General features: G+C 32.0%; 3 protein-coding genes and 1 long non-coding RNA gene across 6 annotated transcripts; 1 reads left to right on the plus strand and 3 right to left on the minus strand.

The window, feature by feature from the left end:
• Positions 1-3,246: 3,246 nt before the first annotated feature.
• On the minus strand, positions 3,247-4,152 carry LOC114407537 (transcription factor bHLH149-like). The gene has a single exon (XM_028370671.1). It carries the CDS (start codon positions 3,993-3,995, stop codon positions 3,411-3,413), a length of 585 nt encoding a protein of 194 aa, XP_028226472.1. The 5' UTR covers positions 3,996-4,152; the 3' UTR covers positions 3,247-3,410.
• A 7,041-nt stretch (positions 4,153-11,193) lies between these two features.
• Positions 11,194-12,824, minus strand: LOC114407539. Its single transcript, XR_003665654.1, has 2 exons — positions 12,429-12,824; positions 11,194-11,526 (listed from the first exon to the last, which is right to left on the minus strand). It is a non-coding gene; the product is annotated as an uncharacterized LOC114407539 (long non-coding RNA).
• An 843-nt stretch (positions 12,825-13,667) lies between these two features.
• On the minus strand, positions 13,668-21,474 carry LOC114407538 (protein SUPPRESSOR OF QUENCHING 1, chloroplastic-like). Its single transcript, XM_028370672.1, has 14 exons — positions 20,800-21,474; positions 20,669-20,725; positions 20,481-20,575; positions 20,053-20,152; positions 18,297-18,355; positions 18,019-18,143; positions 17,721-17,790; positions 16,906-16,993; positions 16,684-16,762; positions 16,221-16,281; positions 15,870-15,945; positions 15,679-15,789; positions 15,313-15,408; positions 13,668-15,065 (listed from the first exon to the last, which is right to left on the minus strand). The coding sequence occupies exons 1-14, from the start codon at positions 20,905-20,907 to the stop codon at positions 14,868-14,870; spliced, it is 1,323 nt and encodes a 440-aa protein (XP_028226473.1). The 5' UTR covers positions 20,908-21,474; the 3' UTR covers positions 13,668-14,867.
• Positions 21,475-23,489: 2,015 nt separating this feature from the next.
• LOC114407540 (rab9 effector protein with kelch motifs-like) lies at positions 23,490-27,926 on the plus strand. Of its 3 annotated transcripts, none has more exons than XM_028370673.1 (9): positions 23,490-23,877; positions 24,844-25,371; positions 25,496-25,561; positions 25,888-26,054; positions 26,150-26,306; positions 26,390-26,486; positions 26,639-26,979; positions 27,189-27,293; positions 27,395-27,926. In XM_028370673.1, the coding sequence occupies exons 1-9, from the start codon at positions 23,746-23,748 to the stop codon at positions 27,707-27,709; spliced, it is 1,908 nt and encodes a 635-aa protein (XP_028226474.1). In that variant the 5' UTR covers positions 23,490-23,745; the 3' UTR covers positions 27,710-27,926. The 3 variants fall into 3 exon arrangements, with proteins under 3 accessions (XP_028226474.1, XP_028226475.1, XP_028226476.1); XM_028370674.1 differs by having other exon boundaries at positions 26,393-26,486; XM_028370675.1 differs by having other exon boundaries at positions 27,253-27,293; positions 27,395-27,469.
• The last annotated feature ends 69 nt before the right edge of the window (positions 27,927-27,995 follow it).

Raw genomic sequence — 27,995 nt, forward strand, 5'->3', positions numbered from 1 at the left:
AATCTCTTTTTTTTTTTTTTATAGCTATAAAGAAATAGTTATCGTAATGTGTCTGTTTTTTATTTTTCTTTTTTTTATCGGCTATTGAAATGTGTCATTATATAAGGTCAAAATGGAGTATAGTCATGGTATATTTAAGTCAAAATACAATAAATATTCTTCCTATTTTTTTCCCTTAACAAAGATTCCATAAAGTAAGGCCGTCGTGTTATATTTTTAGGGCGTCGTTAGAGAATATTTTAAAGACAGTGATCGATAAATATTTAGTCTATTTTATTAAAATTTTAATTTGTAAAAACACATTAAATATTTTTTTTATTTTTATGTAATATGTTACAAAATTGTTAATATTTATTATAATTTTAACGTGTTAACGATAAATTTATATAAATCTTCCTTTACACGATGAAATGAAGGGTTAAAAATGAATCTTGAATTAACAATAAAGGGACGAGAATTTCTCCACAGAAAAATTAGATACACACACTTTGTACCGACTCTGTCCCCCCCTTCTCCTGATTCTCTCCATATCAATTAAAAAAACCCTTAAATGGAAGCACATGGATGCATGTGGAATGTGATGGCTAAGGGAAACGACAAAGAACAAATGAAAACACACAAAGAATGTAATTATGTAGAAAGAACGTGGTCAGTTTACCATATATCAATGTAAGGTATGAAAGGAAATTTATATTTTCATATATATTATTATTAAGTTTATTTAATTTGAATACAACAGCATATATATAACCAAACGTTTAACTAGAAATCAATTGACTTTAAATTATTTCAGTTTAACAAAAGAGATTTAGGATTCAAGTTGAATAGTATTAAAAATAAAAAAACATATATGAATTTGTTGTTGTATATTGGGAGTAATTGGCAAAAGAAAAGGAAGGGTGATGAGTTTGGCACATGGCGTGGGATGTCACTATCCGAAAATTGACAGTTGAATTGTCAAGGTTCCACGCGTGTCATGGCTTAATAAGGAAAAAGGTTTGTTGAGTGGTGCCCTGGTGGGGTAGGCCCCATCCCAATTGTCCAGGATCTGACCCATGTTTGTCTGTTCTAATTAAGGAGATCAATGTGGATGCAAATACAAAAGCCCACTAACTATTCTACTTCTTAAAATGCCACGTTAAACTTTTTTCCTCATTTTCACATACTATCACATGCAACCCAATGTGTTCAATGCCTGTGGGACATCCAAACCACATGGCATGACTTGTGTTTTGTAGTGATAATTCATAGTGTAGTCTTACTCTTAATTAACGATTATGATTTCATAGTGTACTCTCAAAACTACACTGCTCAAGAGATTCAAATACCCCACTTAAACACACCTAGCTAAAAGCACAAAAAGAAGACGACCGAGACATGTTCTCAGCCATGTTTTATTATCATTTTTTGGGGGGGTCCTTATTAGTTGTTGTTATAAGAGCTTTAGCTCAGTAGTCAAGAGGACAGAATAGTAGTAAAGCCTATTTATAAGATCACAATTAAAGCCTTCCTTGTCAGTTAATGACATTTCATCACTTTTGGTCTGACTTGGTAATTTAAACCAAATGCCGTTATTGTTAAGTCCCACCTACAATCTATATATACAACCATTTATCAAAATTAAAAAAAAAAATCTATATATACAACCAAATGAGGAGACGAATTGCGAAGCTGTGATGAGGATGCAGAGGATTACTATTCTATAGTTGAGCCAAGCACTAACGTTTCACTTTATGGATGATTAGTTAACTGTCCATCATCATTATTGTCTCTCAGGTAGGACGCATTGTCCATTTCGATAAATACTTTGGTTGGGAAATTGCTTCAATTGCATCCTTTTATTCACTTTATAATTTTTTTAAAAAGTGTTTTTAATTAAAGTTATTTAAATAACATAAAATCAATGGATTATTAATGACAAAAAATACTGCACTTAAAAACTGTAAGAGAAAAAAAAAATTATATTTTCGAACATAAATTGAAAATCTCACATTAAATTTTGTAAAGGTTGAAAGTTGAAACAAAACACCATCCCTTCTTTCCGTATACTATGGGTTCAGTTGGTTGGTAGTTGATTAAAGATCATGGCGAGCCGAAAGCGAAAGGTCAAGGATTTTTTTTTTTACTACTATCGAATTTGTGATCTATGTTTGTACGTAGCAAGAGATTTATCATGTTATTATTTTAAAAATATTCAATCTTTCCGGATATTACAAGACTTCAAAAACAGTATCAAGTTTTTAATCTGCGAGTAACAGCAATTAAACATTCAGGTTATAATTGGTTTCCGTTTGACTGATGTGAACGTGTATTTGTCTTGTTAAACTTAATTTAGGAATATGTTTATAATTCAGCCTGCAGGAATCTTGTAAGTTTAATTTATATCCAGCACTAAACCAAATTTCATTCATTATTCCCGGTGATGGTGATAGTGGATTACTGATAACATGATTAAAAAAAACAAATTTTAAATGAAAGTTATTAAGACATTAATTTATAAACTAAGTTCATTCAAATTTACGTTTATAAATTTCAATTATGCACTCATTATAACTCGGAGCAAAAAATATTAAAAGTATCATGCTTAAGTTTGCTCCTTTAGAAGGCTGCTATAGATAAATCTGCAGGTCTCACTTGGCTCTACTGAAAAATGAATGTTTCATTTTATAAAAAAAAAAAAGTCTCATTAATCATTAATTATAAGAGAAATGTATAAGGTGAATTATAATCTATATACATCTTCTTTTGATTTATGCACCGAGTAATTTTTTTTAACAAAATCGTAAAACAAAAAATAATAATATCTTCAATGTTTTATTATCAACTAAAGGCAATGTTCGGCATAACTAGTGAAAAAGTTAAAGATTGAAAAATTGAGTTATTAAATTAAAGTATTTAGTCAAATTAGATGTTAAAGTAATTAAAAATGTAAAATGACAAAAAAATCATAATTTATTTTAAAAAGTAACAAAATAAAATATACACAGAATAAAAATAAAAAAAAATAAAAAGCTATAAAAATTAGAAATTAAATAATTAAAAATTATTAAAAATAATTTACTTATCCAACATTATTCAAATAAATTTTTTAATTAGTAAAAAAATTAAAAATTAACTAAAATAACTTACCCAATATAACTATAAGATTTCAGTGTCAAATCTGATAATAACAAGCTTTATTCATCATGAAAAATATTAACGGTACAATTATATGTGTAAACTAATTATAGACCATATCATATCATATGTATAACAATATAGAACATATATTATTGTCTATTATAACTTCTTTAACTGAAATAATAAAAAATGAGGAGAGAAAAAAAAAAAAAAGTGGCGAAGATGGAACTGAAATCTGAAAACCAATATTAACGATATACCAAGAAACACCTAAAAATGAACAACTTGGGTCAACTTAAACCGATCGGATCTGGCGGCGGAGCACCGGTGGGGAGAAGGTCTGCGAGAGCCTTCATGGCTCGCACTTGCATCTCCAACGCTGAAATATAGTCACCGGCTTCTTCTAGAAGCTTCGGGAACGACACCTTCCGGCAACCAGGGATTAACTTTCCGAGAACGCGCGCCTTCTTCTGCACCGCCGGTAACCTTCTCCGAATCTCCGGCGTGGTCTTCTTCATACATTTGTTGGCGGAGCAGTTCTTGACCTTCTTGTGGTGCCTCTGCCTCTGCTTCCTCCACCGGCCGAACGGATTTGCGAGAATGGCGCGGCTCCAGCGAGTTCGGCCTTTGGCAGTGGCGGCGAGGACGCGGTCTGCGGCGGCGCGGACTTGGAGGGCGGCGGTAGGGTTGCTGTTGCGGCGGAGCGCGTGGAGGAGGTTGGAAGAGTAGAGGCGGTGTTCGGTATGGGAAGTCCAGGGAGTGAGAGCTGAGGAGTTTTGGTGTGTGATTTTGCGGCGCTTCTTGTTTTGATTGGAATGTTGCAGCAAAGTAAGGGAATGGAGGTTTGAGTGCAAAGAAAAAGACAAAGACTCCATTATTGGAATGTTTTTGAAAACAGAGAAGATTGATTGATCGCAAATGGGTAGTATGAGGAATGAAGAATGAGAACGAGCCAAGATGATATGATTATCTTGTTGTGAGAGACAATCCACCGCCTTCTTCTGTTACTCACATTTATTGCCTGCTACCCCCTTTTTTCTCTCTCTACTTTTTATTTTATTTTTGCTCCCTAATTATAATTTGTAATTTTGTTTGGTTAAATTAATTAGTACTGGTAACTGGTAAGTTACTAAAATCATTTGGAAAATTATAATTGAATTCAATATATTTAGAAAGCAACTTTAGGTTATATTTGGAGTTATTTTAATTTAGTCTAATGTTTAAAAAGCAACCTGTTTTTTAACTTTTGAATTATATATAATTTTAATTTTGATTTACTTATAAATTTATTCATGTATTATTATTCAATTATATTTTATATATGATTGGCTCATATTATAAATAAAAATAAAAAAGAAAAAAAGCTTACACATTAAACTCTTTAATTATCAAATTTGCACCTCCATGTCTATGTTTCTCTGTTAAGCAAAGACAACTTAATTAATCAGTGATGGATCAGAAAGGGAGGTTTGTTGTAAGGTGAAAAATAGGTACAAGTATAATATCAGTAAGGGGGTATTATTTTTTATTTACAATTAAAATTTTGTCTTGATAACATTTATGAACTTTTAATTGGTGACTTTTTTTGTCGTGGTTATTAAGGTGAATTTATAATTTTTTTATATTGAAAATGATAAAAAAAAAATCTATAATATTCTGCATATTTAGGTGAAGTTTTATCCTTTTTAGAAGACTGTGCTTATTGCAGTATATACGGAGTATAGCTTTTTATCATGAAAATGAAAGATAATAATTGAAATACTAGCACATTTGCATAGGAAGAATAAGATTTGATGTGATAATTTTTTTTTTTTGTGAATTTCACCATTTTCTTGTCATTTTTTTTTGGTGTAAATCATTTTTTTTCTTTCTTGTAAGAAAAAAAAAAGAAAACAATGATTTTTGTGGCCTTTATTATGAATTGAAGTTCGTTTCTATTTATTTACAATTGTATGCTTATTCTTTTCTTTCGTGAAACTAAACAAAAAAGAGATATATTCTTACATTTTTATATAACTATGCCAAACGAAAAGAATAACAACTAATTTACATTTTTTTCAAAAAAAAAATATTCCTATTTTCACTTTTGATTTTCCATCCATCTTACTAGTAAAATATAGCTTGGATATATATGGACAAAATTAACATACAAACATTTGAGAGATAGACTAGTAAATCAAGATAAATATTAATGAATAACACTGTAGTTTTGCTTAAAAAAACACTGTACTTTAAACATTAATTTACGATATATAACAAATTGAGAGGAAGACAGTGACGACACATGCCACCTTGGACGAGGAAAATTTAGGTTTATTTGACTGGACAACTTGCCTCATTAATACATAGGTTTTAAATTGCCCACAGTAACAAATTTAGGTTTGTTTAACAAATATGCCTCATTAAAATATGATATTCTCCTGGAGTCGTAACCAAATGCGATATTTTTCTTCAATTTGAGCACCTTACCCTCTCTTTCTATTCCATTTTGTTGGAGAAACATTAGGATTCAATAGTTTAACTTATTAACTGCAAAACCTAAGTATCTAACCACTATTAGTCTATTATTTGGTACATCTTATGGATAAGATCTCCCATGTTGGGTCAATCATCTTAACTTGCTTGCAAAGAAAGAGGAGAGAGACATTAAGAAAAAGAGAAAAGCTTGGAACATTATTAGACTAGTACTGTTCTAACTTTCGTCTGCTGCAATGTAATATATTAATACTAAATGGATTTGACTCTTTTTTTCATGACGAAAATGGATTTGACTCTATCAAAAGAGAGAAAAATACTTTTGAAGATAAAGTATATTTATAATTGTTAATAAATAATAAAATATTAATAGTTACTATTGTGATAAAATATAACCTTATAATTTATTAAGATATAAATCAATAAATTTTGAATCAACACTTATAACCTTATTTTTACATTAAGAAAGTTTAACTTAATTGATTGAGTGCAATGTGCTTAAGTTATCGTAAAGCTCTAATATGTGAGTTTGATTTCTATAGATAAAAAATGGTATATTTTATTTAAAATATATTCTTATTTTTTTTATTTTGGGTCAAAGATAATAAATATTCTTTAACCCACTAAGTCAAAGAATAATGTTATTTGATATGCGTAATTATCTTTGATTCAATTTTTTTATAAAAAAAATCAAACATAAATTTTTCAGCTAAAGAAATTTAAATAAGTCATTACCCTACGTATAAATATAGCAATCCTTATAGCCCCTCTAACAACCCTTAATATATCCTCATTTTAGCATGTATCTATACTTGGATAATTAAGCAATTATCATGTAATTTTTTAATCCCTATGTCACCTCACAGGTAAATTTTATCTCAAATTGCACCTCAATTACAAGCACACAAATGTATTTTTTACATGGCACATGCCAGGTTTACTGCTTACCCCTTGCGAGTGGGCTTCAAACTAGAAAGTATTCCAATCAAATAGTGCTTGGTCGTTGCCATCTCTTAACCATCGGCGTTTTTACCTTGGGGGGGAGGTTCGAAAAGCCTAATAAAATTGAATCCATGACAAATCAGTGGCATGCGACAAAAGTTATAGAAACTATTATTATAATGTTAAAATTCACTGTGTTTGTTACCTTTACCTGCAAGGATTGGATGCAGTTCACGCCTTGAAATTCAATTTAATTTTTTTGTGAGAAAATTGGACGTTGTTCATGGTTTGGCGGAAAAGGCAGCTAAAGTGGTGGCTTTTGAAGGCATTTAAGACATGGCAATGGTCTATTGGATGAAGAAATGGTGTTGGCATAGATTCATTTGTTCTGTGAATGGGGTCAGACTTGTTTGTTCCTATTCGTGACAATGATTAGAGACAACACACGCATGCGGCTGTTTTCACCCCACTTTCTATCACCTGGGCCTCTCTTTTTGTTTTGTTTTATGTTCTGTTTTTTTTTTTTTGTTACATAAACATTTAAGCTTAATTATAAAAATAATCATCTTATTTGTTTCAACTCATTAAATTGGTTTCTTATAAATTAATTTATCATTTTAATCTTTCATTTTTTTTTTCAAAACTATTTGAATCCTTAATCCCGAGATTGAACAATGACCGTTAATGAATAATATTGACTATCATAATCTTACTAAATATTAATTTTCGTACATCATCTTAACGTTAAATAAGATGATGACACGTGACATTATCCATTCATCGTCAATCTCTAATTTTGGAGTTAAAAACTCAAATAGTTAAATTGAAAAAATACGAAAGAGTAAATTAGTTAATTTAATTATAAATTAATTGATTTAATGAGTTGAGATAAACAGTAGAACTATTTTTGTAATTAAGCTAAACATTTAATATATTGTTATTTGACATCTAAAGAAATAAGAGAAAAAATATATAAACATGATAAAATTTATGATGTGATAATAACAAAAAATACTTAAATGAATGTTTAAAATAATAATATATTTATGTATCGTTACTTTTTATTTATTTATAAGAAAAACATCGGGGAAGCCATGAAGCTGGACTCAACCCCTTCATACGGTGTAGCCAGATTACATTCACATTGCCCGAATCTGTCTTTGCCGTCCGGAGAAGATTGTTCATTTGTTCTGTGCATAAATCATGCATTATTGGTTCACACTATGTTTCGGCGACGACTTCGTTCAATTACTCATTCAACTTTGAGAAAATTATACTGATTACTGAATTATTATTTATTATTAGCTTAAAAAAAATGAAAGAAGCTGACTCAGAAATGGGAAATCAGAAACGAATCTATCCAAATGACATGCAAGATAACTTTGCCTCCTTGAAAGAGACATACTTTACTGTCTATTCTCTTCACTCCACGAGTCAATAAATTTGGTCTTCTTTTTTTGTTGGACAATAAACTTGGTCTCGTACAATGATTTTCGCCATTAACAAAGAAATAAATAACCACAGTATGCTTTCATCATCATAATAAGAGAACTGTGTGAGAATGAGATCGACTGAGATCCCTTTCTCGAAAATCTCACTGCTTAAGAACTCTAGTGCATAATTTAATGTTGCATCCATGTTACAGGATTACTTACATGGTTAAAGTGAGGGACTCACGTGTATAGATATAAATCTAAAGCAAAAAAAAATGTAATTCTTTTTTAGTTATAGTTATGAAGATACCCTTAAAAAATAAAATACCAGGGTCCTATTAAGGAGCTCGTGGTCAAGAAACAAAACCAGATATGCTTTCAAACACCATATTGACTGCTTTCTGTCCCAGAGTAACTCTTGCATTTGAATATTTATCTTAAATTGGATACAAATCTTTTAAAATATATTCCGAGTTTGATTTTATATTGGAGGATTGATTGAATCCAGAATTAATTTTGGACCAATTTTGACATGTTTAGTTCCATGTTAAAAAAAAAGTTTACTCTTAGTTTCAAATAATTTTTTACGGTGGATTCAAAATTTTATATTAAATTTTACTCCTAATTTAATCTTGTAATAAAAATATTTAAACATAAATTATATTACTTTAAAAATAATTTTAAACAAAATTGATTTTACAAAGTCAATTTTGTTAATGTTCATTCAAAAACACCCTTTATGTTTCAACTAAGGCTGCTAAACGTACCTTTTGTGTTTTTTGTGTTTATTACCCACTTGGTGTGATTATCCTTATTGCAAACATATTTTTAAGTGCATGATTGTATTGTCATTTTATGCGTCTAATTTTTTTTTTTTAAATGATCTCCTTTATTACTTGTGAGTTGAAGCTATGAGGGTAGTTCTGTGACAGGTGGAATATTGTTCTGTGGCCGGACAATTTTATAAATACTATCAATAACAAATTTGACTATTCCAATAATCAAATAATTTCACACATACTTCCTAGTTCCTACTAACCATACGCAAAGACACCGCTTCTAATCTCACTTTCTTTTTATCAACGCTTCGAGGAAACTAGAAAAAGAAATATCATAGAAGTAATAAGAACAAAATAAAGAAGTTAATTAGATAGATAAAATAAGGGAAATTAGAAAGATGTTTTTTTTTTACTTATTTAGATGATTAAAATAGAAAATAAAACATATAAAAAACTTTTCAAGATATTAAATTTAAGTAAAAAATAATAAAAAATGTATTCCATTTTTTTCTAAATATAAATAAAATCGTCTATTATTTTTTATATTATAAAATGTATGTGACTTTTAAAACAATTATAAGAAAAGAAAATGATCTCACCCCTCACTTTAGACTCTGTTTGGCTTAAGAGTAAAATAGTGTGAAAAAAAATAGATTGATGAAAATAGAAGTGAATTGAAATAGAAAAAATGTATTGTTTAGATAGTGGAGAAATTTCTACCCACTTGTTTGGATGAGTAAAAAGGAAAATAAAAATAAACAAATAAATCATATAAAAGAACATTTTTGTACTGGCGAAGGATTGACCTTGATAATGTGACCAAAAGTCATAAGTCTTATTAAATAAAGAGATAAACTCTTTAGTCACTAAAACCTATATCAAATTCACTAGATGTTAAAGAATGACTTAGAATCAATACCATTACTTAATGCTAAATATACACGCCAATTTAGATGATAACGTGGAGCATTTTCCTATTTAGTTGTTTTTGCTAGGATGAAATTGTTGAACTAATACGCAACCTTACCATGGTGTGTGTTTTGAAAGTTATGAAATTAATTATTGATACAATTATCAATGCACTACAAAGTTTAACCATTGAACAATTCAAATTTAATAGTCATATTACATGCAAAATGCAAGCAATTATGCGACCAAATGATAAATATATTATCTGTTTAAAACAATATTATATTAGTAATGGTATATTAAGGGGATTGATTGACTAAGAATGTGAGTTATTATAAACTTCCTAACACCATCTTTAATTCCCACAAATAAAAATTTAGTGTAGTATAAAATAATTATAATTATAAAATAATGATAGATAGTTTTTAGATGTGCACCAAGAGTATATTTCTACGTCGACAACCATTGTTGTAGAATTCATAGATGAATTTTATCTGTTAGCAAAGTCCTTTGCATACAAATGACTAACATAATATTCTAAATTAATGATTAAAAAGTCAACTATAAATGATTTTATTTTGTTTAAAAATATTACATTAGTAAAGAATAAAGTAATTTTAAATTAATGAAAACTTCCCATTCAACAATAAACTTCGTCGAAATTTTATCTTGCACAAGATTGTTAATAAATATTTTTTATACTAGATATTTAACTAATGTTTGTGAATAGTTACAAGATGTCCCCATATGTGTTAAGAGAATAGGGTTATGGATGGGATATTCTACGTATTTAATTGTTAACTATTAAGGTGAATTTTCTCTAATAATCTGAATGCCCAGAGTTCCAGACCATTATTATCCAACAAAAATATGTCTTGCGAGATTTCCCCGTCGGTATAGATGATAATCAAGCCTTTGAAATGAACTCACTGAATCGTGCTTTGAAGTTGAACCAAACTACTAGACATTTTGATAGCCAGCGACTGCTTAATTTGGGATTTGGTGAAACTAACACGTTTGACTGTCTTATCTTTAATATTATAATCCATGTTCTACCAACTAAGGCTAACCTGTACACTATTAATTTGATTTGTTAGCAATGTAAGGGCCATTGAAAAAAGAATTAATTAAAGCAGGTTACTCTATGAATCAACAAAGAATTAATTAAAAAATATTGCCGTTATGTGCCACTGAACTGACGTTTTTAAGAGCAAAACAGGTTGGAGAGAAAAAAGAACAAGAAAAATAAATAATTCACAAGACACAATTTTTTTTCTTTTAACAAGTCATTTTCGAAACCACATGCTAAGCATTCGGCATTTGCTTTATATAAAAATATGTTCAATTATTGACCACCAAAGTGACCAAACCATCATAATATGGATAGGGATAGCTATGCACGACTGTTCGACTTGGTAGACAATCCATCCTAGCTTATCCACAAAACAAACATTATAATAATGAATATATGTATCCAATAAAATAAATTATTTAGCATGATTACACAATGATATCTTCAAAGAAGCGAGAAAGGGTAGACAAAAGCCTTAATTTTTGTTAGTTATGAACTTATGATGGATTGTATCAGAAAGAAAGATCATGACTCTCAAGCATTACAATATTACTAGTATATACAGAAAAATAAACAAAAGATGAGCAAGAGAAAGAAGCGGTAGAAGAACCTGGTTTAAGGTGCCACAGACTCAGGGGGTAACTGACAGCAGGAAGTTGCTGGTTGAAGTTTCGGGTTTCACAAAATGTGCAAGAGTGACGTCTGCTTTGGCAGGGTTAGAAACTCCCTCTTCGAAGGGGACCTCAAACAGCAAAGACTGGTACAAACAAACTTCATCTTCCTTGCAATAGTAAACCTGTAAATAGTGAATATAATTTTTTTTACATTCATGCTCGATGGTGGTCCACCATCACCTGAGGCTATATGAGGTGGATTTATAATCATAGCAGTTGAATACATAAAAAGGCTGGCCAAAAATTGAGGTGAAAGTCAGTCATTTTAGAATTAAACCTCCCAACATAAGAGAGAGAGAGAGAGCAACTGCCAAAGTTTCTAGCGATATTTCTAATATTAATTAACATTTTCTTCCTCCTTTTATCACTTGGTGCCATTAAAATAGAAGATCAAAGATCTGACACTTACGGGGGCGCGTTTAGGAATCATAAATCCTGAAAATCATCTATTCATAAATATTCTCATAAAGATTCCTGGGAATAAAATAGTAATAGTGTTTTTACCACAACTTTTAATTATTTATCACATTAAATGATTTAATAAGAATAATGTGATAATAAAACTTATTTTTTAACTCGCTAAAATTAGATTTCCACCTCCACCCATGAGAATATTTTTGTGAGAAAGGTAGCCAAAAAAATTTCCAAGGAAACTTTGTTTCTTGGGAATGTTATTTTTTTTTAAAAAAAACAAACCAAAAATGAAAAACAAACATTCTCAACTTAAGATCCCCAGAAAACTACAAATTTTCCTCGTACTAAATGTCCTCTTAAAAAAAAGGTTTGAAGGCTCGAAGCAAATGTCCAAAAGAGACTTTGTGTAACTCCTCAAGGGAACTCGAGGAATTGACCACAGCAGGGAAATTCTAGAAACCTGGCAACTGCCATCCATACTAAGTGGTGTTAAAATATTGCTCCAAATGGCTTGTATGAGAAATAAACCTAGTGACTCGTCATTTATGTACCAGATTAAACCTGTACAATTATGCACCAAGTGGTATTGGGAGGGAGGTAGAGAACTCACTATGCGGTTGTGGTTGCTGTCAGAAATAAAAAGCCTGTTATTAAGGACGTCAATTGCTAGCTTTCCAGGAAACTTTAATGGAGATGTGTAGGCAAAAACACTAAAATGGGCACTTTTATAAATTATTTATTAAAAATGGGCTCTTTTGCAATTATTTTTGGGGAGGGTCTATTTTTTTTATTGTAAAGAGGCGTCTCCACTGTGCACGTGACACGTGACACAGCAGGTAGCGTCCCTGACGCGGGCGCCTTTGGTAGCGCCCAGGGGTCAGGCACTACTGGTGGCGCCCCTGCTGCAGGCGCTATAGCTAGCGCAGGGCAGCCAGACGCCTGCCCCCCAGCCTCTTCTTCTCACACCCCCCAGTCTCTTCTCACACCCCCACCCCAAAATTTTATATTTTTTATATTCTTTATCAAAAATTTAAATTTTGTTTCATCTTTGTTATTAGTATTATTTGTTATTTTTTTATATTCCCACACCTCCCACCCCAAAATTTCAATAAGATTATTTTTTATACACATTAAATTGTATATTTTTTAATTTGTTTATCAAAAATTTAAATTTTTTTTCATTTTTATTATTAGTATTATTTGTTATTTTTTTATATTTTATTATTCTCTTTTTGAAGTATATATAAGTACATTTTCAATAAAATACATTTTCACCTAAAATACATTTTGAAATCCTAAAATGTTTTAAAATGCTTTTTGATTTGGTCAATTCTTTTTTTATTTGACCATTAAATTACGTTAGAGATCACTTTTGATTTATGTGTCATTAACATTATGGTTATTTATTTTTATTTATTTTAAAAACATTGCACGATAAGATTGAAACGACAAATAAATAACCATAATGTTTATTTGTCGTTTCAATCTTATCGTGCAATGCTTTTAAAATAAATAAAAATAAATAACCATAATATTAATGACACATAAACCAAAAGTGATCTCTAACGTAATTTAATGACTAAATCAAAAAAGAATTGACCAAATCAAAAAGCATTTTAGGATTTCAAAATGTATTTTAGGTGAAAATGTACTTATATATACTTCAAAAAGAGAGAATAATAAAATAACAAATAATACTAATAATAAAAATGAAAAAAATTTAAATTTTTGATAAACAAATTAAAAAATATACAATTTAGAGTGTATAAAAAATAATCTTATTGAAATTTTGGGGTGGAGGGTGTGGGAATATAAAAAAATAACAAATAATACTAATAACAAAGATGAAACAAAATTTAAATTTTTGATAAACAATATAAAAAATATAAAATTTTGGGATGGGGGGTGTGGGAAGAGACTGGGGGTGTGAGAAGAAGAGGCTGGGGGGCAGGCGCTTGGCTGCCCTGCGCTAGCCGTAGCGCCTGCAGCAGGGGTGCCACCAGTAGTGCCTGACCCCTGGACGCTACCAAAGGTGGCCGCGTCAGGGGTGTTACCTGCTGTGCCACGTGTCACGTGCACAGTGGAGACGCCTGTCTGGGGGGCGCTTTGCAATAAAAAAATAGACCCCCAGAAATAATTGCAAAAGAGCCCCTTTTTGATAAATAATTTGTAAAAGTGACCCATTTTGATGTTTTTGCCGAGATGTGTAAAGGCAAGGATCGTTATCTTTCTCCAAACTCAATGAAATTGGCGTATTGTCCAACATGTTCTGTTTTCCGTAAAACTGAAGTGCAGCCTCCACAAAATCATCTAGATCCTTTCCAGAACAGTAACAATGCAAGACTTGTTTTAATCACCATATTGTAAGAGAAAATAATAGCTATAACAACAATAACTACATGTATCAATAGATGTAATTGAGCACTATTCAATAAACAAATTTCAAATCAATAGTGATAGCAATACAAACCTTTAAAAAGATTCGTAAACATATTTATTATTGTCTTGGCATAATATATTTAAAGAAAAAAATAACTTTTAAATTGACAAATAAAAAATTGTATCACTGTAAAGCACAAATAGTTTGAACCTTTTATCTTCATGAATAACTTTTATCACCATAGTTTGTATCACTGTATGCGCAGCTTCATCATGCTATATTTAAACATGATATTTGAATATTATTTAGAACATTAGTCCTTCATTCCAATCCACAAAGCTACATGGTAAGGCAAATGAGTTAAAATAGAAATTCATGGCCCAAAGGCAATAGCTACACTGTGGCTGTGCAATAGATAGTTACAGGCTCCGAAACAAGACCTTTTGTTCAACAGATGGTATTATCATCTGTTAACGAGATAGTTGCATAGAGCTAATTTGTATGACAAATGTAAATATAAATATTTTCATACAGCTATCTAGCATAGTGGCATTTTCCTTTTCATCTACACTAAGTCTCTATGACCAACAGTCACAGTTCTGGCATTACACAAAACTAGTAACAGCAATGCAAAAGTCATAACATGCATGACCTGAGATACATATAATCCTAGAATTTTCTAGCATTATTTAAAAATATCACAATAAAATGCACGAATAGGATATTAAAAGCCGTCACCAGTACCTTCTTATGACCCTCTCCTGCAAGTTGTGCAAGAAGCTTACCGTTGGGGCCAACAAAAGCAAATGTTGGCCATGAGTTTATACCCAACTTCCGCCAAAGATACATGTCTCCATCATTGACAACCTAAAAGGAGGCAACAGAAAAGAATTGATGGAGCATGCTTTATTAAGCAAGAGTTCAAATCATAAAAAATTAAACATCTGATCAAAATGTCAGCAGAATAAACCATCTGATCCAAAACAGTTTTGGTTTTTCATAAACTGAACATCTGACCACAGATCCACAACCATCTTACCAGAGTTAAATTTTTTTCTGAAAAAAGAAAAAACAATACTTTGAAACATTGATTGAATTCCAAATTCAGGCTTACTGGGTGAGAAATGCCATAGCGCAGAACTGCATTGCGAATGGCTTCAGAATCTTTCTCATTATCAAACTTTGCAGAATGAACACCCACAACAACGAACTGAAAAAAGCAGACATCAAAGAATGCATGTTAACCCCTTTTGAGGGTGGGAACAAACCCAATTTTTCAAATAAAATATTAACTGGACAACTGAATGACTTTTCATGGAGAAGGGTGTAGAATAATAAAAAAAATCTAGAAAATTTTAAGCTTTATACCATAAAGTACTTTCTAATTGTATGACAAAATTGTGTAAAGCAGAGCCATACTTTATGCCACATTTGATAACTTAGAACATATAGATATATGAAATTGATGAAAAGAAATTACCGCCATATCTTTGTATTTTTTCTCCAAAACATCTAGGTCTTGCAACACATGCATACAGTTTATACAACAATAAGTCCAGAAATCCAGCAGTACAACTTTTCCTTTCAGATCCTGCCAAAAGATAGAATCAAAATCTAATAAATTATTGCAGATATTTTCATCAGATTATAATTCAGACTTAATAAAAGTACCCTGAGAAACTGAAGTGGAGCCGTATTCAGCCATTCTAGTTTAGACGGAAATTCTGGAACAATCTGAGCATTTCCCCTTGAATAGTGAAAACAAATTGATCATAATATATTAATAATAATAACACCTTCGACAGTGGCTCATGGATGTATCAAGCTTCAATGTTCAATTTATGTTTTTTTTCCAAGGAGGAGGTAATACGAGTTACAATTCTACACACACATGACAATAGAAATTATTCTCTTCAAGTTATTTTGGATAATATTGAGAAAAGTATATATTAATAAAATAAGCATAGGGTTAAAACAATCAGAAAATGGTTAAAAAAATAAATTTATCAAATCATTAATTACCTGCTTTCCAGATCAGATATGTAGTTCTCAAATTGCTGGATCCTATCATCTCTTGAGTTATCTGAGAACAAAAAAAAAATATTCTATGGCTTTAACTTTATCTTAGCATAATTCAAAAATGAAGAAAAAAAGCTAGAGACAACACCAGCATACTTAACCAGACATTTAACTTAACCACTAATCAAGATAAATGGTTTCATCTGTCCTATATAGCAGCTTAAGTTTTCAGGCTGGCTGTTTCTTTGACATGACCACAAAGCTTCAGTCACTTTATGATCCAAAGTTTGAATTTGGCACCCAGAGTAGAAATGAGATAGTTTATCCTTATCTAACATGCAGTTTTAAATTCAGTAGTCCTTTGTATTCGTATTATAGATAGCACCAACAAAGGACGTGAGATAGGAGATGGGAAAATACAAAAAATGGTGAAAGTCTACATAACAGCATAAAATGGTTTTGTTACCTTCTTTCTGCTCCAAGGGTGGCTGGGTAACACCAAAAAACTGATTCCAAACTGCTTTAGGGGAAGCATATTGCATTGCCTGCTGTATAGCAATCAGCTAGTTACACATGATTGACTTGCAAATCAATTTTCTGCCAAAAAGATTAAAATTTGAAGAGCTAAGATTCAACCAAAATTGTATAGTATATACTTTACAGTAAATTTTGTGCAACATCATTGTACCTTCCAGTTGCTTATGGTGAAGAAAAGGCAAGAGATAGCAATTCCCAGACTTCCAAATCTCAGTATATCTTGCCGAGAACCCTGCAACCTGCCCATAAATTATTTCTGCACCCTCATAATAGCAAATCAAACAAGAAGCTCTGCTTGTTGCACGAGCAAAAATACCAGAACAATAAATAATTTCATGGTATGAAGTTACACATATGGGAAAGCTATTATTCATCATACAGGATAATTTCATGGTATAAAATTACACATTGTGAATAAAGGCAAACAGATCTACATTACATAATACTACCTTACAGTAGCAACTTGTTTCAACTTTTACAATCAGTGAACCTTAGACTTATTACTTTTTCATATTATTTCCTTTTTAAATAGGAAAAATATATATTAAGAGCCAATTCCAGTTCAATACAGGAGCTAAAATCAGAAATTGACCTAATCAATCTCCGTTATCACCACTGCACCACCAATAGCCATGCAAACTAAATTTTCTAATTATGCATCAAATGCAGGCACATTATTGATTTACTATTAAATGGTTTAAAAGTTAAAGGAATTGAAGACCATGAAAAATATAAACCCTCAAAAAAGGTTAATAGAAATAGTATTGAATTACAATCTAAGTGTGATTCTCTATAGGTAGTAGTTATCTATCCATCACTATTCATTATCAACAGCATGATAACTTGCTAAAAGCAATGCAAATGATGCTAAGACTGCATACCTTACAAATTTACTTTTGGAAGAAAATCTTTAGATTTCAATAGAGAGAATGAGAACAGAAAAATACCAACATAAAACTGCCTTACCCTCCAGCAAGCACAGTAGATGAAGACTCTGCAAAATTATTTAGTGTTTCAGAGCCCTGCATCCTCTTATCTGCAATGGCATGTCTAATAAAAGAAACAACTTTACAAAATAGAGTAATTAACCTAGTAATAAAGTGTGCATTTCGCAATATGTGAGAAGGATTTGCAATACACGAAGTACTCAGAGCTCAGAGCTCTTAAAAATATGGAACAAAGGTGACTTTACCAATCTACATCATAGGCAACAGAAAATTTAAAGGAAAAGGTAGATTTACAATAAATTCCCAAGACTACATACTATATCCAACAGAGCCACCACTGAGAATATCATCAAGCGAAACACTTCCTATGTTATCTCGGATAAGTGTCGGGCCAGCTGGTTCTAGATTCTCATCTGATAATGTGGTCCTTACAGCTATGCATCTGCAAACAATCATGTAAATATTTTTTATGTCTACATTTGAAATACATAAACATATAGTGATTTTGGAGTCCAGAAATTGGTTTGGGTTGGTAAGTTCAAACAATCATTATTAATCTTCCTTTTTAACACAGGAAACACAAGTCAAAACTTACCTCATTTGTGCAGCTTTGGCAGCTTGCAATCCAGCTAGCGCATCTTCTATAACAATACACTGGGAATACGTAGAAGGAGATTACTTTTTGATGTTTAAGAGAAAATACATCCTTTTACATAAGGATATCAAATTCAATGGTATATTGATCTAAGCTTTGCATTAAAATTTAATAATAGGTGGTGATAGTCATTACTTATGAGAGTAAACTTGGAGTCAACACACTTAGGGAGTGTTTGGTACAAGGAACGTTTTTAGTTTCGTAGGAATATGAAGTTGGGAATGTTTGATTTATTGTTCAAATAATAACATTTGCAATTTGTGTAAAAACAAAAAATTCCCACAAAATTGTTTCCATGGGAAGGTGGGAATCTAACTTTTCCTAGTTGGAAGAAAAATTTTGATGCTGTAAAATGACGTGTTACCCTTTTACGGTAGAAGTGTCACGCTACCCTTATTAGCTCATTTAATACAATTATATTATAATTTTTTTGATTTTGAGGAAACATGTATAAACATTCACAAGAATGCTTGTGACAACCAAACAAATTTTAGTCCCTAGAATTCATGATTCCCAAAATTTGTGATTCCTAATAATCATGACTCAGGCATGAAAAAATTTATCTTCAACCAAACACCCCCTTAGTAACTCTAGATGCATCTTATCTTATGGAAGAAACAATTTTAAGCTATCATGAAAAAAATTCAAGATAACTTTTTGCTTAGAAGCAAATATTAAAGAAGTTTATCACCCAAAAGCAAAGTACCTGCCTCATTCATTTTCTTCTAGGTTCATGCTTTGTTAAGTATTACTGATACTGATTATTGATGGGGAACAAATGGGAATAAATTCAAGAGTACTCCTCTTGGCATGGTACTCCCCTGATAACCCTAGAATACTCCTCGGAGTGCAAAGTACTCATCCAACTTAAATTTCAAATAGAAGAGTGTTAACAACACACTTTTTAACACTCTTATTGGTTGAAATTTATATGGATCCTACTAGTTTGGGAATGAGACCCATCGAATGCGGAATGGGGCTCGCATGAATTTCACCCAATAGGAGAGAATGTGACAAAAAGAAAGTGTGTTACTGGGATTTCTCTTAAAAATATTCTCTTAATAGGGAAATTCAATATTATTCAATAATCAAAGCTACTCAAGGTTTGCAGCAAAGGACTATAGTCAAGAAAGATCAAACATAATAAAGTCCAAATACATTAAGACCTCAAACATAATAAAAGTATAAACTAACCAAGTCCAAAGATAAAATAAACTGACACTTTAAATTAAGATAAAATCCCAAGTAAAAGCCCTAGTTATGATATCTGAAGCCTTAAATAGTAACCAACTATCTGCATATTTTTGTTATCCTAATAATTAACAAACATTGTAACAAAACCAACAAACCCAAAAGCTTAAGTTGTAAGGTGAAAGCACATAAATAGTTTTATATTACATCCTTATCACATCTCCTCTGAGCATGGACGAATGCTAGGGCCAACACATCTTGTGCTAAAATCCAACTTTATTAGAAGCATGGGAGGAAGATGGATCAAACTCTATACTACTTGGTCTTAGAGGCTCCAATACCATGTCATAGACCAACTATCCCAAAAGCTTAAGATTTTAGATGAAGACACGTGATTGGTTTTATATTACATCTTTAAAAATAAAACACCACCACTCTACAAAGTCAATCATCCAAGAAATACAACTTAGGCCTCTAATGATAAGCGCAGTCTAGTAGCATATACCTCATTGGGGGGCACATTCAATATTCTTGATGCAGCTAAGAAAATATCAGGAGCAGGTTTCAAATTCTCAAAAGCATCTGCAGACACAATTGCATCGAACCTAATAAAACAAATGCAATTGTACAATTAAGAACAAATGTATGAGTGCAGGTTGCAATTAAAGTCAAGTTGATGAGTTCAGGCATGAAATGTAAGAACAAATGTATGATGTCTGTACCTCATTTAAATTAATCATCCTACAGATTAGCATATAATATGCAGTGGACTTACAATTCATCTTGGGTTATTGCTTAATACCCTAATGTTGTTATAACTAATTTAAGAAATAAAGTTAAAATTTCCAAAAAAAAAATTATATATATATATATATATATAGGGAGCGTATATCTCCATGCACATTCAACAAATCACTCAGAATGTTGGCTTACATGGATAATGGTAAACCAGCAGCAGCTAGATTGGCATCAACCTTTATACGATCAGCACTAGATGCAACAGCCACTTTAAGGCCTTTGCTTTTACACTGTTATGCAGTACCATGGCCTTTCTTAGTTACTTGATGAAACAGCAAAGCTATCAAAATCAAACCATGTTAATCGTGATTAGTCTTACATACCTGAGAAATGAGTTCAAGAGCACCTGGAAATCCTATTCCAGAATCTGGTTTTGCATACTGAGACAAGTAACAACACTTTAGGCAATATCGAATAGAAGAAATAAAAGTAGCATCAAGAGAAATATAAATACCTTATCCAAATAAATTTCAAAAAACCTTGTTTTTGCAGCTTCTGTGTCAAATCCTTTAATTCCCTTAACTGAAGCAACACCTCCCAAAAAGTTAGCTTCTCCTATCATGTTAAAAAAAAAACAAAATGAATAAAATAAAAGCTTAATAATCAAATTAGCAAGTAGCAACTCAACAAAACAAAATGGTGCCTATCTTCTTAGAGACTTTAATTGATACACTCATACACAGTATGACCTAGTTGATCCATGACATAGAAGCTCAACGAAGTTCTACATTAATTGTCGACGGTGACTTCGACGCCCATCTCGGCGAAAAAATCAACCCCGGCTCTTCTAGAAGGCTCTTCGCTGTTGCAGAGCACGCCTTCCCCCACTCTCCGGATTTTGCGGCGACATTCTTCTCCTGGACGTTCACCGCGCAGGCTTTCACGGCGAATCTCGGCGTCAAAACGAGGCGTTTCGATAGACAATGGAAGAATCGATAAGGAAGGGAAGCAGGTTTGGGTCGTGTTGGATTGGAGGAGAATAAGAAGCGCGTTGAGGTTGAGGCGGTTGGGCGCGATAGTAAAAAATTACGTGTTTCAAATGCCATGCTTATGCAGTCACGTTGCTTCACTCAAGTCATTTTCTGTTTGTCAGTGGCGGGGACGGGGTTTAATTTGTAATTTGCTACCAAAAGCATCCAATGTGTCACCTTATCCACTTATTCACCAAAACATTTATGCATCTTCTGACTCAGCAGTTAGCTCAAAGCCTGCTTCACATGGACACTGTAATTTGAGCAGGAGCAACATAAATGGGCTTATTGGGTATTATCTGTAAGGCCCACTGAGTGATGGAGGCCCACTGCAGTGGAAAATACCAAGACCAGTGCCACTGCTATCCCGTAAACTGTAAACGCGTCGCTTATCAGGTTTTGGAATTAGTGCGTTACCGCCGTCAACCACTGAACCGCGTAATATATCAAGTTTCGCATTTCGTAATGAGTCAACCACATAAAAATACAAACTAATTTATGTTTGTTGTAAATCATAAGAATCATTTTTCTTAAAAGAAACAACTGATTTTATGATAAACTATTCTAAATAATTTATAATTTTAATAAGATTTTTTTTAACTTCTAATAATTTGAAAAACTAAAACAAATATATGAAAAACTAAAAAAAAAAAAGTAACAATTAAGCATTTTCAAAAATAGAAAGTTTTTGTTGAAATTCACAATAGAAATCTATTATTGATGACGTTTTTTTAACATTTGCTTGTTGCCCTTATTTTACTATCATTGACAGAAATAGTGTGTGTCAACTTACCATAATTATGTTTCTTAATTAACATTTGTGTTTATGTTTGAGTCTATAATAAACACTTTAAAATAAAATATAAATTGTCTAATAATTTTAGTTTTATTTTCCATTAATAGTTTTAGTTTAAAAGTCTCTTCGAGTGAAAAATTTTATTCATTTTTCTATATCAATTTGTTCATAATGAAAAGAAGATAAGGATATGCAGTTTAAATGATTGTAATTAGTTTTAAACTTTTTTATTTTCTTAAAAAAAATTCTAAAAAGCGTGACTTAACTTATTCTAAGAAGAAAAAATCGAGTCAAATATTATTTTACTAAAAAAATCATTTTTCTAACGTGTATATTTTTTTGGTTTTTGTTCATGTATTATTTTTTGTGCAATTTTATTTGAAATATAGTTAGACATTAAACATGAATACTTCTCTTATTTATTGAAGATATTTATTGTATTAAAAATAATTTATATTTAATGTATTAATGTGCATCGCGTGTGTATTAAAAACAATATTAAAAATAGGAAACTCCTTTTCATACTTATTTTTCAAAGAGCTAAAAATATTTAATATAATGTATTTGATGTTCTTTAAATATTATTTAAAGAAGCCTATTAGACAAACTGATTTGAATAAGTAAAGTTAAAACAAAATTTTATTAGCAAGTATTCCCTAAATACATCTTAAGAAATAAATAAAAAATAAAAGCATTTAACTCATTAAAACTTTTAAAATATTATTTAATAAGCACGATAAAATACTCATTAACAAAATAAACTCTCTCTCCTCCCAGGTCATGTTCCATGATTTTACATCACTAATAAGTTTAGGTTCGTCAAGCTTATCCAGCCAAGTAAGGCAACACCAATACATTATACATGTTTCTAATACGTCACCCTTGTCTGGTATTTCTACACCATTTATGTGTATTGCTTCCACTGTGTCAAATGGTCAACGTACTTAACGAAAGTCTCCTTCCATTTTATTATTTTTTATTAATATCCATGCCTTGTAAATAAGTATTTGTTTAATGATATTAACTAAAATCACAGTATAAATACATTAAAATTATAATATAAGTATTCTTTTAAGAATCACATGTATTATTCAATAAAATAATAAGACAATTCAATTCGAACTAAATTAAAAAATTACTTTCTAAACTAAAATAATTTTAATTTTTACATTAGTTGATACATGCAATAAGGAATAAAAAAAAAGAATATCAATATAATATGCTTCAACAACTTTTTTTAATTGTAATTATTTAACCAGTTTCATGATAAATCATTTTGGTATTCTCCAATTGAATTTTATTATTGGTTATCTTTTTTGTTGGAATATTATAGAGGAGAATGTAATATAAGAACGTTAATGGTTTGGAAGAGAAAAAAATGTTGTTTTCACTACATCCATCACTTGCTGTTGGTTGCCACAGTGATTTGGACTTGAAAGCGCCCATCTTTTCATGTCTATTGATATTGATTGTTGATACATCACTTGGCTTGTTGATGTCCTCTTTGAATCAATCTCTCTTTCCATGCGACTCTTCGTCCTCGACTGTTTCTTCATCTGTGTCTACCACTGTTTTCAACCCATATGCTTTTTTAAGCACCCACATTCATCACCACTCACCATAGAAAAAAAACATGAGTTCTTCGCTACCTCAAGTTGCCAAGAACAAAGCAATGTGGCTGCATCCTAAGGTTTTGGGTTTTAATCCTCCTGAAAGATGGGGCCACTCTGCTTGCTTCTCCAACGGGCTTATGTATGTCTTTGGGGTATGTATCACTTAACTTTAAATCCCTTTCACTCATAAAACAAAACAAGTTTTTAGTTCCATGTAGTGATTAATAACCATTGGTTACTTTCTTAATCTCCTTGCTGGGTTGTCCTCATTAATGATGTCTGGATAGACACTGCTCCCCACATGTTGTAGCAGAAGTAATTCTTTGGAGCTGTGCCTTCCTGGGGATGCTTTTTCTGTATAGTTATGTCTCTTCATCTCTGGGAATTTTTCTCATTAATTTAGTTAGTCTCTAGTATTAATTAATACTTCTTTCTTTCTCGGGTTCAACGAGTTATTGCTATCCACATATGGCTAAGAACCAAGGCACTTTCTTCTCTGAATTTTAGTTTTTTCCTAATCTCTTTTACCAGCTGTTTTTCTTGGAGACAGTTAACTGAATTCATTTTTCTTACTGTAATTATTGGGACAATACGAGTTTGGGTTATCATCATCTTTCCGCTTTCTTAATATAGCAATATTCACATTTTTTCATTCTTCCCTTCTGGTTTTCTCATCCCTCTTCCTTGCGTAGTAAAACATGCACCTAAAAAGAAACTGTGCTACTTGACTACTTCATTGTCTTGGTAATGTGAGACTTCTTACTTTATTACCTATTATCTTTCTCTTGTCACTTGATAGATATTGCAAAAATTTAAGCACAATTAATCATAAAGACATTAACTTCAACAAAGTTTTGCCTGATTTTTTTGGGTTGAGATAGCTTGACCCATTAAACCTGTTAAGAAAATGCAAGGACATAATTAACATTTCCTTTCTTTTGCTCTATCACTTGCATTTCTATTCAAGCACGTTTTGTCCTGTCACCTTGCCTTGCAAACTGCAAACTAGTGGACAATATGAAATATTTTATATACTTTTACTGATTAAAATTGTGAATTTGGTAAGCTTTAAAGTTTTGTCTTTAAGATAATAAAGTGTTGTGTCTCTACTATTTCAGGGTTGCTGTGGGGGACTGCATTTTTGCGATGTTCTCACATTGGACCTTAACAAAATGGTTTGGAGCAAGCTTACTACCACAGGTGAAAAGCCAGGGCCAAGAGATAGCCATAGTGCTGTTTTTGTGGGGCATAAAATGATAGTGTTTGGTGGCACAAATGGCTTCAAGAAGATGAATCACATTCATGTACTTGATCTCGTTACCAAAGAGTGGGTTCGACCTGAGTGTAAAGGGACTCCTCCTTCTCCACGTGAAAGCCATACTGCCACACTTGTTGGTGATGAAAGAATAGTGATATTTGGTGGTAGTGGAGAAGGTCATGCTAACTATTTAAACGATTTGCATATTCTTGATCTTCGAACCATGAGTTGGACTTCCCCTGAGTTGAAAGGTGATTTTCCTGTCCCTAGGGACAGTCATAGTACCCTTGCAATTGGGAACAAGCTTATTGTGTATGGTGGAGACTCCGGTGATCAGTATCATGGCAACGTTCATATGCTTGATATGACAACAATGACTTGGTCTAAAGTATGATCTCTCCTCCTCCTCTCTATAATTGCCGATATTTTTCTTCGAAATTTGGAGAGGGAAAATGTTATATTTTTCTACTAAAAGGGGTTTAGTAATAGCTTTCTTGGCATTTTAATGACAGTTGTCTATTCAAGGTTCTCCACCAGGAGTCAGGGCAGGTCATGCTGCAGTGAACATTGGAACAAAGGCAAGTTAGTGATATGCATTTTTACTAGACCTTGCTTATTACTAAAGAGTAAATAGTATAGTATAAAGAATTTGTACACTATCATATGATATATTTACTTCAAAACTCCTTTCAGCGATGATTTCTGATTGATTCACATTCTAAAAATTTTCAAATTGTCAACGCATAAAAATTAATCTCCTTACTAAAATTATATGTAGCTCTTCTAAATTTATATACTCATTATATAGAGCCACATCATTTTCTAATTAAGATGCTCAGATTCTTTGTTAATAATTTTTATTAAAAAAGTATTTAGAGGTCTGTGAATTGTGCATGATGTACAGGTCTATATCATTGGAGGAGTTGGAGATAAACGTTACTATAATGACGTTTGGATCTTTGATATCTGCAATTTTACATGGACTCAACTTGATATAGATTTTCACCAGCCACAAGGGCGATTTTCTCATACAGCTGTTGCTGCTGGCATGGATATTGCAATATATGGCGGGTAGGATCCTATCTATGAATTTAGTATTTTTAACCAATGCTACAATGCTCTTCTATCTCTCGTGACAGTTTATTTATTTATTTTTCTGTTTGCAGGTGTGGTGAAGATGAACGTCCTCTCAATGAATTGTTAGTGTTGCAGCTTGGAGCAGAGCATCCAAATGGACGTTACTACATTCCCATGTGCAAACCTTTTGGAACTTATTGGAATCAAGAAAAGAAGATTATCCCAGGAGAAGCAGATACTCACTCGGTACAGAAGTTCATGTAACAATGCCATTATTAATTACCTTGTTTGTTTTCACCAAAAAGTAGAATTGACAGTGAGTTTTGAAGCAGAAAACTTTACTCGTGAGGAATAATGTGGAAACTTTTGGACAAGGAGCTTATGAGGTTGCATCAGAAAAATCGCCACCTTATCACTTTGATTCAGGTGGGTTGAGTTTTATGCCTTATTTGGATAAAGTTCTTAGTAGGTACTCCTATAAGTACTTATTGAGAAGTTATGCAGATAGATCATGCTTCTTTAGGTGTAAATGGAGACTCCAAAAGGGTTGATTGACTGAAAAAAATGATTATGTGTAGATACTTCACGACAGAAGAGGGGGAGAATTGCTGCTGCAAAGGTGTGGGATGTTAAATCAGAGCAAGAAGAAAACTTTCTTACATTGTCCCTTCATTCGTCTCCATGTCAATCCGATCAAGAACAGACACCAAGTCAAAAAGCAAATACATTATTTCCATCTACTTGCCAACACGACAATGGCTCAAATTATAAGAGAACTTTTAAAACTTCACAAGATCTTCATTTCCTACGACATCAACTAAAACAGGAACATTGCCTTAATGTTCATGAGGGTAGAAAAAGAGCTCAACTTCAGGGTGCAGAGCAGAAAACCATGGGGCAAGGATCCATTCAACACCTGGTGAATCCTTTGCCTCAGTCTTAGAATTCCACTCTATCATCTCCACCTGACACATAACCGAGTTTTTTAGTTTATCATATGAGAAATAGTTAATAACATTTATTATGTGTCTAGTATAGATTGATCGTGGTCATGGTGGTATAGGATCATGCAATAATTTCTTATTATTTGAATTTGAAAACTTGCTCATTATTGATTTTTAATACAAGATTGGTGCTGAAGTTGGGGGGAGAGTTGATGAACCCTTTGACTCAGTTTCCCTCTCTCCTGCAGCTGTGAATGGAAGGATTTTCAGGGGAGTCATATTTTCACCCGTAAGCTTCTAAACTTTGGTGCTTTAATTAACATGTCACATTATGATCATATAATTTATATGTTGTGCACATTTTAAGTAACAAAAAAATAAATGCATCAGGGAGCAGGAGTTGTCTCAAAAGTGGCCAATGTCAAACCAAATTGTTCTCTAACAAGTTCTTTTCCTTCTTCCTCTCAAGCATTTTTGAACTCTAATCATGTGGGTAATTCAAGGGCTTCCCAACAAGCACCTATTCGTTTGCGTGCAGAGCCATGTCATGGTTCACGGCAAACCCCAGTGGCATTACCATTTCCAATCATGCGAGGCACTTCAAATGTTGTTTCCAAAGAGCATAAAATCAATAGTGACCTTCAAGGGGGGTTGGTTTTAACACTTGGAGGACCTGCTAGTGCACATCCTCAGGTAAAGCATTGAGGTGGTAAAGAAAATAAAGGTTTATGTAAATTTCGGACATAATCCCTACGTACTTGAGTGGTTATGAATTTCCTGAATCAATCGTTATCTGTATAATATTTGATTTTCGCTTTACAGTGTAATCCTGTCTTCTTCCCTTTGCATGGGAAGATTTTTGTTTGATGATGATGCTTAATAAGATAATTTCCTCCCGATGGGTCAAGTTATCAAGATTCTCTATACATGAGCAAATTAAATATTCAAGAGGATGGATTCATTGAACATGACCTCTCATGTCAAAAAGTAA

The sequence above is a fragment of the Glycine soja genome, chromosome 3 (genome assembly GCF_004193775.1).
Source record: "Glycine soja cultivar W05 chromosome 3, ASM419377v2, whole genome shotgun sequence".
Lineage (NCBI taxonomy): Eukaryota > Viridiplantae > Streptophyta > Magnoliopsida > Fabales > Fabaceae > Glycine > Glycine soja.